At 51.4% G+C, this 12,254-nt stretch overlaps 1 protein-coding gene across 5 annotated transcripts in view; it reads left to right on the forward strand.

The window, feature by feature from the left end:
- Positions 1-11,459, forward strand: part of AGL (amylo-alpha-1,6-glucosidase and 4-alpha-glucanotransferase) — a 41,630-nt gene extending 30,171 nt beyond the window's left edge. For all 5 annotated transcript variants that reach the window (XM_070397001.1, XM_070397002.1, XM_070397003.1 and 2 more), the window contains 9 exons: positions 485-710; positions 2,150-2,261; positions 3,542-3,677; positions 4,399-4,511; positions 5,025-5,236; positions 6,215-6,312; positions 7,671-7,758; positions 7,854-7,987; positions 10,321-11,459. In XM_070397001.1, the coding sequence (XP_070253102.1) occupies positions 485-710; positions 2,150-2,261; positions 3,542-3,677; positions 4,399-4,511; positions 5,025-5,236; positions 6,215-6,312; positions 7,671-7,758; positions 7,854-7,987; positions 10,321-10,438 (1,237 nt within the window). In that variant the 3' untranslated portion in view covers positions 10,439-11,459. The remainder of the gene's footprint in view (positions 1-484; positions 711-2,149; positions 2,262-3,541; positions 3,678-4,398; positions 4,512-5,024; positions 5,237-6,214; positions 6,313-7,670; positions 7,759-7,853; positions 7,988-10,320) is intronic.
- Positions 11,460-12,254: the final 795 nt, after the last annotated feature.

The raw sequence follows: 12,254 nt of genomic DNA on the forward strand, positions 1-12,254 counted from the left end.
CATGCCCGGGTTGCCAGCTTGATCCCCAGTAGGGGGCGTGCAGGAGGCAGCCGATCAATGATTCTCTCTCATCATTACTGTTTCTATTTCTCTCTCCCTCTCCCTTCCTCTCTGAAATCAATACACATATATTTGTTAAATAATAGAGAGTGTATTATGTTTGAAATACCAGGGATTTCAAAAGGAGACTCTATAGCTCGAAAATCTCCCAGCCTCATCCCTGACTCCACAGGTGAGAGCCTGTCCCCGGGCCGGTCAGCCGCACCGATGGTCAGCGACAAGGCCAGGGCTGCGAGCGGGCTTCTGACCTCTAACCCAGTGCTCCTTGTCTGCCACGACCACTTCCTCCGTGAAAACACCAAGCACTAGGGCAGGAGAGAAGGCGCTCGCCAATGCCCGGCACCCCGAGGGACGTTCTTGTCTCGGGTTCTCCCGTGGTGGTTTGTGTCCCTGTCCGGTGAGCCGCGTGCCTCTGCTGTTGCAGGAACATCATCCTGGCCTTCGCCGGCACCCTGCGGCACGGGCTCATCCCCAACCTGCTGGGCGAAGGCACGTGCGCCAGGTACAACTGCCGGGACGCCGTGTGGTGGTGGCTGCAGTGCGTGCAGGACTACTGTCGCCTGGTGCCCGGCGGCCTGGACCTCCTCCGCTGCCCCGTGGCCCGGCTCTACCCCACCGACGACTCCGCGCCTTTGCCCGCCGGCACAGTGGTAAAGACCGTCTCCCGCCGTCACTTCTTTTGCCGAAAAATGACTCGGCTTCTCATACAAAATCAGACGCCGTTGGCGCTGGTTACCTGGCACCTGCCGGCCCCGGAGGGAGGGCGGCGCTGAGACCTGCTGCCCGAAGTGGGGCCTGGGAGGTGCAGGGGCAGAGACGCCCGAGTGGGTGGGCGTCAGGGGAGACGCAGAGCCTGCCCAGGTGGGTGGGACTTCAGCAGGGATGAGGACGTGGTGGGAAGACCTCAAAGAGAATGCGGTCGCGGAGCTCCGTGGAGCGAAGCCCGGACAGGGTGTTCCACACAGCCCTGTGTGGTGTTCTGTGGGGCCCCTGAGGTTCGTGAGAGCCTGTGGACAGGAGAGCCAGGCTTGGAAGGTCTTGCCTACCAGTCCCGGGAGTTCAGAGTTTATCTGTCTTTTTTTTTTTAATATGTTTTTTAATTGATTTTTAGAGAGAGGGGATGGGACAGTGATAGAGAGATAGGAACTTCATCTATTGGCTGCCTCCTGCACACACCCCCACTGGGGATCGGGCCCACAACCCTGGGCAGGTGCCCTGACCGGGAATTGAACCAGCGACCTCTCGGTTCCGGGGTCGGCACTCAACCACTGAGCCACGCCGGCCAGGCGGAGTTTCCCTTTCTGTACAGTCAGCTAGCTCACTTATTCTCTGAACAGTTCGCTCTAGTGGAAACCATACAAGCTCCCAGGATTCCTTTCCATGTGTCAGCCAAAGTGTCAGCGAGTCCATGGCCCAGACTTCAGGAGTCGAATGACAGTATCTATATATATAAAACTGTCCGACCGGTAGCTATAACGAGCAATGACCATCAGGGGGCAGATGCTCAACACAGGAGCTGCCGAGCTGCAGTGACTTGGCAGCTGTGGTTCTCGGGTGATGCACCCGGAACCTGAGAGGAGGGAGCCCGATTCCAGGATGCGTCACTCGAGAACCGCCCTCTCGCAATCCGGGACCCCTCGGGGGATGTCGGACTGCTGGTTTTGGCCCGATCCCCGCAGGCCAGGTGGAGGGACACCCCCTCACTCCAGAGACACCCTTCGAGCCATGGTGCTGTCGGCAGGGGAGGGAACACGGGAGGTTGGCTCCAGGGCGTGTCCGGCCCGTCTCGCCCAGTCCCACCCCACCGGCCGCCTAATTAATTTCCTTTCGAAATGCACAAATCCGTGCACCCGGGCACTAGTGTTAAACATTCACGTGACAAAGGTGGACTGTATTATTCGGCGTACGGAGCTGCCTCTCTCCCCAGCCCCACCCCTCATCTCCGTTTCTCCCCCCAAAGGAACGTAGATGTGTTCACAAGACTGGAGTTGCGGGGCTCGGGGGGAGGAGGGAAGGAGGGCATGCGGGGGTGGGGGGAGGGATAAGAAAAGGGCACGTGTAACCCGCGGCATCACCTGTGTCCCCACAGGACCAGCCGCTGTTCGAGGTGATCCAGGAGGCTCTGCAGAGGCACCTGCAGGGCATCCAGTTCCGGGAGAGGAACGCCGGGCCCCAGATAGACCGCAACATGAAGGACGAAGGTACGCCCGCCCGGCGTAGGGCCCAGCCAGGGGAGCAAAACCTAACGTCGGCCACTGACGCGACAAGTGGTCTGTTCGTGTGCAGCGCCTCAGAGCACAGCTGTGGGGAAGGCGGACACCGTGCCTGTCCTCACGGCTTAGCTGTAGCTTCTCGGGGAAAGATTTAAACGTGCACACTTTTTGTCCGCCGGTGTGAAAGGTGGTTGGTGGTTGCATTTATGATCATAATAATAGTCGCTAATAATCGAGTGCTCACTGTGTGCTGCCATTGTGCTACCCACGTTGCCAGAGTTAGTCCCATTTTACCCTCCCGTGAACACGGGGATGAGTTATATGGTTCTGTTTTTATTGCTGAGATGACTGGAGAGCAATAGTCGGTTACAAACAGGACTACAGACTTTTTTCTTTTCTTTTTTTGAAAGATCTTGTTACTGATTTTTAGGGAGAGAGGAAGGTAAAGGGAGAGAGAGAAACATTCATGTATGAGCGAAACATCAATCCGCTGCCTCCTGCACGCCTCCTACTAGGGACCGAGCCCACCACCTGGGCATGTGCCCTGACCGGGACCCAAACTGGCAACCCTTTGGTGCACAGGACGATGTCCAACCAACTGAGCCACACTGGCCAGGGCTCTCTTTCTTATAACACTATTGCTTTTCATATAAAAAGATAAGCTTTTTAAGTGATCCACTACAGGTATTTCAGATAACCCACTAACTCATAAGTTACATTTTAAACAGTAATTACCCCTATTTAGTTAACTTAGCGTTTGTAGTGGTAACATACAAATTTTACACCCAATATATATATACACTATAAATGATATGGTTTTAAATTTTATCTTATATGATCACATACGACTTAGCCACGTACACATACGTGGTTGAATATATTGCTATCGTTCATAATTGAAACGTTTGCAGAAAAGGCACCTGACGCATTTCCTTTTGCAACTTGTTCACTCAAAAAATGTGCTCTGGGGCTTGGCCCGTTCTGACTCCTGTAAATCCAGCCGCCATTCCTGTCAGTGCTGCAGCTCTCCACTTGAACGAAGCCCAGGGCTGTCCGTCCCTCTGCTCGGCAGGGACTTAGGTTCTTGCTCACGAGCAGGGCTGCAGTGGCATCCCTGGCTCTGGCCCCACGCATGGGCAGGCTCTCTGGAAAGAGTGTCCGGAGCGAGCACACCTTGGAGGAAAGCAGGTCTCCCAGCTCACCGCCGTCGTGTCCCTGCTGGTGACATGCCTTTCCCCTGGTACAAATGTTCCCTTTGGCTCTCCTAGGTTTCAATATCACCGCAGGGGTCGACGAGGAGACGGGATTTGTTTATGGAGGAAATCGCTTTAACTGCGGCACGTGGATGGATAAGATGGGGGAGAGCGACCGAGCAAGGAACCGAGGCATCCCAGCCACTCCCAGGCACGGCTTCTCTGCGGCGCTTACACAGTTACACCCTTGCTTTTTCTTTTCTTTTTAAATATATTTTTATGGATTTCAGAGAGGCAGGGAGAGGAGGAGAGAGATAGAAACATCAATGATGAGAGAGAATCATGGATCGGCTGCCTCCTGCACGCCCCCCACTGGGGATGGAGCCAGCAACTCATGCATGTGCCCCAACCAGAATCAAACCCGGAACCCTTCATTCCGCAGGTTAAGGCTCTATCCACTGAGCCACACCAGCTAGGGCTGCAAATTCTCTTACAAACCTGTTTGTGTGGGTATATGATGAGCTCTTGGGCTTCCCTTTCGTTTTCCTTCAAAGTGAGCTCTCAAACGATGATGTTCGTCCTGGCTTCCTCCATCCAGTCCCACACCCATGTTTGCTGTCTTTTCCCTGGGACTCCAGTTCAGGAACCTCTGAGCCCTCACGCCACCCCCCTTGCCAGCCGCCTTCTCCTCTCACCCATAATCTCCATTCTGCTCCAAAGCATTTTTTAAAAATATGATAAGAAGGTAAGCGATGGCAAGTAGTAGGAAGCGAGATCCCTCATTCACGGTCCCGTGAAGTGCGAGTGTCTTTATAGATGGTGGTTCTTATGACACAGCGGTTAGACAGCTCATCGCAGTCGCTGGTCGCATGCCCTGTAGGTAGTGCTTGCCCGGCTCCGACTCAGAGAATAAAACGTGTCTTTCATTGTAGAGACGGGTCCGCCGTGGAGATCGTGGGCCTGAGTAAGTCTGCCGTGCGGTGGCTGCTGGAACTGTCCCGGAAAAACATCTTCCCTTACCGCGACGTCACAGTGAAAAGACACGGTGAGCCGCCCGTCATATTGGGAGAGAGACTCCGGGGCACAGTCTGCGTTCTTACCCTCCCCGACCATCACCTGACTCGTGAGCTTGTCATGGGAGGGAAGAAAGCCATTCCCTTACTAACAGACCTGTTACCCGGCTCTAAGCAGCTCTGAACTGAGATGTGAGAGGCGTCGTGGTTACTAAGCCTCCTCCTGCACGCTCCCTACTGGGGATCGAGCCCGCAACCCGGGCATGTTCCCTTGACCAGAATTAAACTCAGGACCCTTCAGTCCGCAGGCCAGTGCTCTATCCACTGAGCAACCCCGGCTAGGGCCTCCTGCGGCTTTTCCGTTCCCCAGCAGGACTGCGGGCGAGGTGTGGCTTTCCAATCAGGAAACCTTTACACGCCTTTTCCTCGGCCTGTTCTGTCCAATAGAGCGCGAGCGTGAGCCACATACATCATCGTAAACTGCCCACTAAATGCGTGGGTTCCCCTGAGTGGGCCCAACCACCACGCCTTGTGCAATGTTTCAGGAAAGGCCGTGAAGGTGTCCTATGAGGAGTGGGACAGGAAAATACAGGACAACTTCGAGAAGCTGTTCTACGTGTCCGAAGACCCGTCCGACCCGAACGAGAAGAACCCGGACCTGGTCCACAAGCGTGGCATCTACAAGGACAGCTACGGCGCGTCCAGCCCGTGGTGCGACTACCAGCTCAGGCCCAACTTCACCATCGCCATGGTTGTGGTGAGCGGCGTGTTTCTGGTCTTCACATGTCAGAAACGTTGTCCGAGGGTTTATTTAGTTCCTCATTCCCAGCTGTTCTCATTGGATTGATAAAAAGTACGTGCTTAGTATCTGATTTAAATAATCTTTTCTCATTAATGAAGCAGTATGCCTGTCACCCTTAGCCAGTCACATTCAGCACAGAAACATAGAAGACGATGGATGATGACGAATGAAGTCATCACATCACATAAGAGAGGAGGCTATTCGCAGGGCACAGTGGGCAGTTTGATCAGGTAGTGGGGCCAGATCCAGCTTGGCCACGGACCCGCCCAGCTGCCTTGACAGCTGAGGGCACCTCTACCTCCTGCACCCGCACCTCCCTCACCCGCACCTCCCGCACCCGGTCAGGACACGTGCCCAGTTTGGGGGCTCGATCCCCAGTAGGGGGGGTGCAGGAGGCAGCGACCCATGATTCTCTCTCATCATGGATGTTTCTACCTCTCTCTCCCTCTCCCTTCCTCTCTGAAATCAACAAAAATATTTCTTTAAAAACTTAATTCGGACTCTTAGTCACCGATGCTCCCTCCTCCATGTCACATGCTATTGGAGGCAAGTCCGTCTGCGTTTTATTCTGGCCCCAGAAGCAAGCAGTGGCGACCAGGTGAACTTCAGGGAGGCCACAGGAGCCTCCTGGAGGGCGAATTGGACGGGTCCGCGTGGCCTGTGCCGTGGCAGCCTCGGCAGCTTCCTTCCGTGCTGGTGCCCTGTGGGGACCGACTCAGGAAGGAACCCCCTAGCAGCCTCCTCGTTTCTAAGGCCAAGACCGGGGCTTCCGGTCAGCCCATTGCATTGGCTCCGGTTTGGCGTCGGCACTCAGATTCCGGCCGCGCTGGGCTCTAAAGGGGCTTTTCCGAGTGTGTAGCGAGTTTACGTTCCCCTGGGAGTGGAAATTCATTCCTCGTGACCTCCTGTGTGTTTGTGTCTGACGCCCCGTAGGCCCCCGAGCTGTTCACGGCGGAGAAGGCGTGGAAAGCCCTGGCGATGGCCGAGGAAAAGCTGCTCGGGCCCCTGGGCATGAGGACCTTGGACCCAGAGTAAGTCGCAGGATGAGCTTTAAGAATGTGGCTCGGGTTCTAGTGAGCGTGGGATTCTGTGTCATCGCGGCATGGAAACCTGGAGGCAGATCCAGGTGGCGTGAAGGTAGTAAGAAAGCCGTCGGTGTCATCTTGCATCGACATGACTGTTTTGTCAGCAGAAATCTCTGACGCTGCATTCACACTCTGTTTTAAACACATCTGCATCTTCATAAAACATGGTGTTCAAAATGCCTTTGGCTGTCCTGCATTCGGCCGTCGGTAATGGAGTTGTTAAGTTCATAGCACTAACGTCATGAGTACCTTCTAATGTGACGGTGACTTTGTAGACACAGAAGTACAGACACAGCGTCTCCTCGGAGCATCCTCCCTCTCCACGCTGTCGCTCCTCTCCTTTCTGACCGTCACCCCTACTTCTATTGGAGCCCATGCACCGTTTTGTCTTCATGTCCAGATGATAAGTCTGTGCCGTCTTACATTCCTCCTGTCTCCCAGCTTTTATCTTTTCTTGAGTTTCCAATGCCCTATCTTTTCTTGAGTTTTCCTTCAGGTTGGATGCCCACCATCAATTCGCTTTCTATGTCCATGTGTGAGTCCCAGGTCCCTGGTGCCCCGTTCTTTGTCCGTTTTTCCCATTTACCGCGCACTCGCTTCGGCCTTGAACGTCGTGTTGAGTCTGTGCTTCCCTGCCTCTGAGCGCTCTCCCCATTTTCCGAGGTGACAGGAGCCACTGGCCAAAACTCACACCCACAGTTGGTGCAACTCATGTGGCAAGTCCTTCCCGCAAAGAAAACAAGGAATCATTTAATTAAACGGAGCAGAGGGAGCTGTCCTGTGTTATCTGTCGCAATCAGTCTGTCCTACTTTGGTTTATAAGTGTGTATGAATTCCCTGTGTATTCAGTTGCTACCTATAATCTGATAATGTCCCTATTGGAGTTAATTTTAACATAATTTCACGGAGAACTTTAAAACACAACCTTCCCAATATTTCATAGTTAATAAAACTGTATCTTTAGTAACCACTAATTCGCATTATTCTGTGTGTATTTTAGTTGTCATAGGCACATGAGAGGCCTGGTGCAATAATGTTCTGTAACCGATGTTAGTGTCAGGGTAACTCCTTGAAGGCAAGCTAGTGGATGATGGGTAGTCTTTTGCGTTAGCCGGTATTGGTTAGTCACTCCCGAATGCACCATTAAATTGCTCTGAACTCTGGATTTACTCATTTAAGGTTCCGTGGGCGATGAGTGGGAGACAGAATAACATGATTGCCTTACCTCTGCTGTGGAACCTTTTTTCCGACGCTTCCTGCTTTGCGTCTGGTCTTTCTTCACCTACGTGTCATTTCTGTTCCAGTGACATGGTGTACTGCGGGGTTTATGACAACGCCTTGGACAACGACAACTACAACCTGGCGAAAGGTTTCAATTACCACCAAGGACCGGTAAGAATTCCTTTTCTCTTTTCTGAGTTTTCCTCACATAATGTCAGCTGCTCACAGCTTGCTCGTCCCTTCACTCGTTGAATCTTCTTTTCCAGGAGTGGCTGTGGCCCGTGGGATATTTCCTTCGTGCAAAATTGTATTTTTCCAAATTGATGGGGCCGGAGACCAACGCCAAGACGATATTTCTGGTTAAAAATGTCCTTTCTCGGCATTATGTTCATCTTGAGAGGTAAGTGCTGTCATGTCCATAACCAGTATTGAGTCGGGTAGAAAGCGACATTTCCTTAGAATTCACTGCTGTTCGCTCCAGTTAATCCCAACAAAACGGGGAAGCTTTACTCTTCAACACAAGGTCTGTGAGGTAGTCCTACCTTCCCTTCATCATGCTGGGTTGTTTATTTTACTCCTAAGACTTTATTGCATGATTTGTGCATGTGAAATAGTCTTTCACTTTAACTTCAGCTGCTCTGTCTTTTTGGATCGGGTTAGCACAGGATAAATATAAAAAATGGGCCTTTTGAGTGAACAGATTTAAAGATATATCGATAAATAATTTTCAGAAAAGCTCTCCTTGTCATTAAAGTGTCAGAGTTGGCCTTTGGGCTCTTGTTTCAAACCCATTTGTCGCACCCTTTGTCCTGTTAGCAGATAAGTAACTTTCAGAGTTCTATGTCCTTATACAGTGAGGAAATTCAGGCAAAAGCTCTTCTGTCCCAAAGTCTAGGTTAAACCTGAATATGTACGTACATCTTATTGCTAACAATTGTGCATAAACAGCACGAACTGTATCCCTTTGCCATGAGAGCTGAGGGACCTCCGTGTGTCACAGGAATGGGTGTGTCTGTTCCCTTCGCTTCAGTGCAGCCACGGGCACCCCTGCACGCTTCTCTCCCATCAGCGTGAGTGTGTGTGACGGGAGCACCCCACGTCCCAGCACCGCCCCCAGCATTGCTCATGGTCTGCACTGAGTCCGCTTTCTTCCCTCTGCCCAGGGCAGTCAGCACGCTCGCCCGCTCGGTCGTTTTTCTCCTTCCACCTGTGGTCCCGTCCCCCCACCTGTCCCATGACCTTGCTCCGAGGGTTACCCTGCACGTGATCTTCGCACCTGCCGGCTGGCTTTTGCGTTGCCCTCAGCGCTGGGGCTGCCGTGGCAAAGCAGCACAACTGAGTGGTTCCAGGGACAGGAATGGATGGTCTCCCGAGCATCCCTTACCAGGGCGCTGTTCTCAGAGCGTCCACAGGACGGCACTGTTTCAACGCCTCCCGGCAAGGGCGAGCGTTCTCCAGGTCTCTCCGTTTGGTTTTCTTTGCAGAAGAGCAGAATTCCCTGCTACGGTGCCGTTCTCGGGAGCCTGACGTGCAGGCGTGGGTGGCCCGTGCCCCCTCAAAGGCGCCAGGGAGGGTCTCCTCCAGCCCTCTCTCCAGCTCCCAGAGCGCCACCTTGCCCGAGTGTCCCCGTTCTATAAGAACACCGATCAGGCTGGATCAGGGCCGCCCTGCTGCACCTTCACTGACCTCCTCCGCTTCGAGGTCCTGGGACAGCATCCCCCTCACAGACACCCGGCCCCGCTGCTCTGCGCGTCCCTCTGACGTCACCTGAACACTTGGAAACAAACATTGTCTCCAGTTCCCATTCCTCTGTGGCAGTTTTCCACTGGCTGATGCTGTTAGTTATTATTCAGAGTATCTCCACATCTGCCAATGGAGTTATTTTCCTATTTTTATCATGAACTATTGGATAGCTACAGAAAAGCATGTGTAACATAGCCACAAGCTACAGAGCACAAGAACGAAACAAGCATGCTCCCAGACCCCGACTGAAGAAATGAAACGTCGTAGAATCTGTAATTTTAAATTTATGTTCTGTATTGGAGAGCTTGCATTGAAATGAAGAATACACTTGATATGCTAATAACACTGTATTCTGATAGCAAGCTCGGCGCGTCATCAACCTCCATAAACCTCTATAAACAGGAATCACTATATGGTACCTACCTAATGGGGCTTCTAGAAGCATTGAAATGAGATCGTGTGTCTAAAGCACTTAGTACAAGAGCATAATAAATGCACAATAAATACCAACTGTATTCAGCAGAATGAGAAATTAGTATGGAAGTTCATGTTTTTAATCACCATCTTTCACCAAATCATAATTGTATGTTTCCTCATTGTTTCACCTTAATTTTACAGTTTCCCCAAGATCAAACTTAATACGTCTAATTTGAGTCTCATAAACTTACTCCGAAAGGAATGAAGTTAGGCCAGAGGGATATTGGTCTCCTTTTCTACATATTGCTCGGAATGGTAGTTTCTCCTGTGTGCTCAATACCTAAAGGGAATCCTTTGTATCTGAAAGTCTCCAACCCCAAAGAGCGAATAGAAAGAAGAATGTCAATCCAGACTCCTCATACACACGCTTTAGGATGTCCTGCTTCGTAGCAAAAGACCCTGCGGGCATGTTTTCTAACAGGAAGGCAGAATCCCCAGGTCTCTTGCCTGTGTGTTAACCCCACTGGATCCGTGTTAGATTATGTCTCATGAAACGGCTTTTCTCTCTTCAAGGTCCCCTTGGAAAGGGCTCCCGGAGCTGACCAACGAGAACGGCCAGCACTGCCCCTTCAGCTGCGAGACGCAGGCCTGGTCCATCGCCACTGTTCTCGAAACGCTCTACGACTTGTAGCTGACTCGGGGGCACGTTATGTGTGCAGGCCCTGGCAGGTGGGAGCAGGGACGCACCGGCTCAGGTCACATGGTGTCTCACTCGTGCAACATGGACGCACACTTAGGTCAAGCCTGGGAAAGCATTGATTTTTTTAAATGTACGTAGGTAGCTTTTGATTTGAGTCAGAGACAGTCATCATGACCAAGGGAGTGTTTTTCTTTCGATTTCAGTAAGTGTCCTTCGAAGGCTTACGAATAACGAGAGTGAGACCTGGAATTTGAGAAAAGAGAAATCATGCCATCTTCTGTTTGTACATGAGTGAAATGAAATGAGAGGCTGGGATCCGTCTTCTTCCGTCACAGTACAGACGGAATAGGCTGTGGTTTGATGAATGGTCTTGCCATTGACTGTAGTATTTCTGGCACCTTCCCACTGCTTTCAACAACTGTTCGGTGAATGATGACTTCTGGGAGGGTCTGCCTATAGAATAATATGTGTTCAGAAATGGGGCACAGAGGGTCAGGCGTGCTTTTATTGTTTCACGGATACATTAGTATGTGCTTTGTCATTAATACCAACAGTATATTTAATATCACTTACTTATGCTAATGATGCATAGGATATAGGGAAAAGCCACAAAGCATTAGGTATTTCCTAAAAGCAGTTTTATAAAATTCTTCAGTTTCCGTTTCTTACAATGAGATGGTTTACATTTTTAAAATGCAAAAACGGTGGGCATACTGCTGAGAACTTGAAGGGGAAAATGCTATTAATTTTCTAAAACAGAGTAACTATTCTTACTTAGTCTGTGTGTCAGTGTGTTGATAGGTCATAGTAGCTCCTGGTTGCCTATGAACCCCTACCTGCCATTGACGAGTGTAGCCTGGAGAAGAATCTCCATGTAATAAAAATAGAGAGAGAAATCCTGTCGTTGTCTTTAATTCAGCAGAAGCATTTCTGATGTGTCCTCAGCTGTCCTGCCTGGTAGGCAAGTGTCTTTCTGTGTCTGTGTGCCAAGCAAATAAAAATCTTTCCTCCAGGTCTGCGCTTGCTTTCCCTCCTTCCTTTACCCCTGAGCCGACCTGCGGACGCCGACGCCTGCCACGCGGTTCGGGCTTGGTATTAGGGGCCTGGTCTTTTTACAGGATGTGTAGGGGCACAGAGAGAAGGAAGAATTTAGGCTGTTCGGTAATTTATTTACTTTGACGTCAGGAGCAAAATAAACGTTCGATGTATAAAGAGACCTGCTGGCGACTCTGTGCTCCCCTGGGATTCCCCAAAACCCAGTTCAGGGCGGAGACGCTGGTCTCGGTCTTCAGGAACCAAGGCCAGCTCCTCATGGCCCAGAATATCCTGTAATGTTCCAGGGAACGTCAGTTCACTGTCTCCTACATTCCGTGAGCAGCGCTGTACAATTTTAATCAGTAGTTTCTCCAAATTATGGTTCCTCTTTGTTAATTTATATATTTTTTATTTACTTCAGAGAGGAAGGGAGAGATAGAAACATCACTGACAAGAGAGAATTGGCTGCCTCCTGCACGCCCCACACTGGGGATTGAGCCCTCAACCCGGGCCTGTGCCCTGACCAAATCAAACGGGCTCCCTCTTGGGTCCTGGGTGGACGCTCAACCACTGAGCCACACTGGCTGGGCTTTCCTTTTCTTAAGCAGCTTCAAAGCACTAACTCTGACCTGGAGAAACTGTCCATCAAGTGAAAGGAAGGCTCACCCGACCGGCTGGCACCCCCTCTGTGTCCTCAGAGATGAGTGTGTGGCCCCCAGAGGGTCTGCATTGCTGTTGTCCGTGGTCATTATTTGGCTTCCAAGTGATTGCA

This window comes from Myotis yumanensis, unplaced genomic scaffold (genome assembly GCF_028538775.1).
Source record: "Myotis yumanensis isolate MYYU_CA2020_CCGP unplaced genomic scaffold, mMyoYum1.0.hap1 SCAF_17, whole genome shotgun sequence".
NCBI lineage: Eukaryota > Metazoa > Chordata > Mammalia > Chiroptera > Vespertilionidae > Myotis > Myotis yumanensis.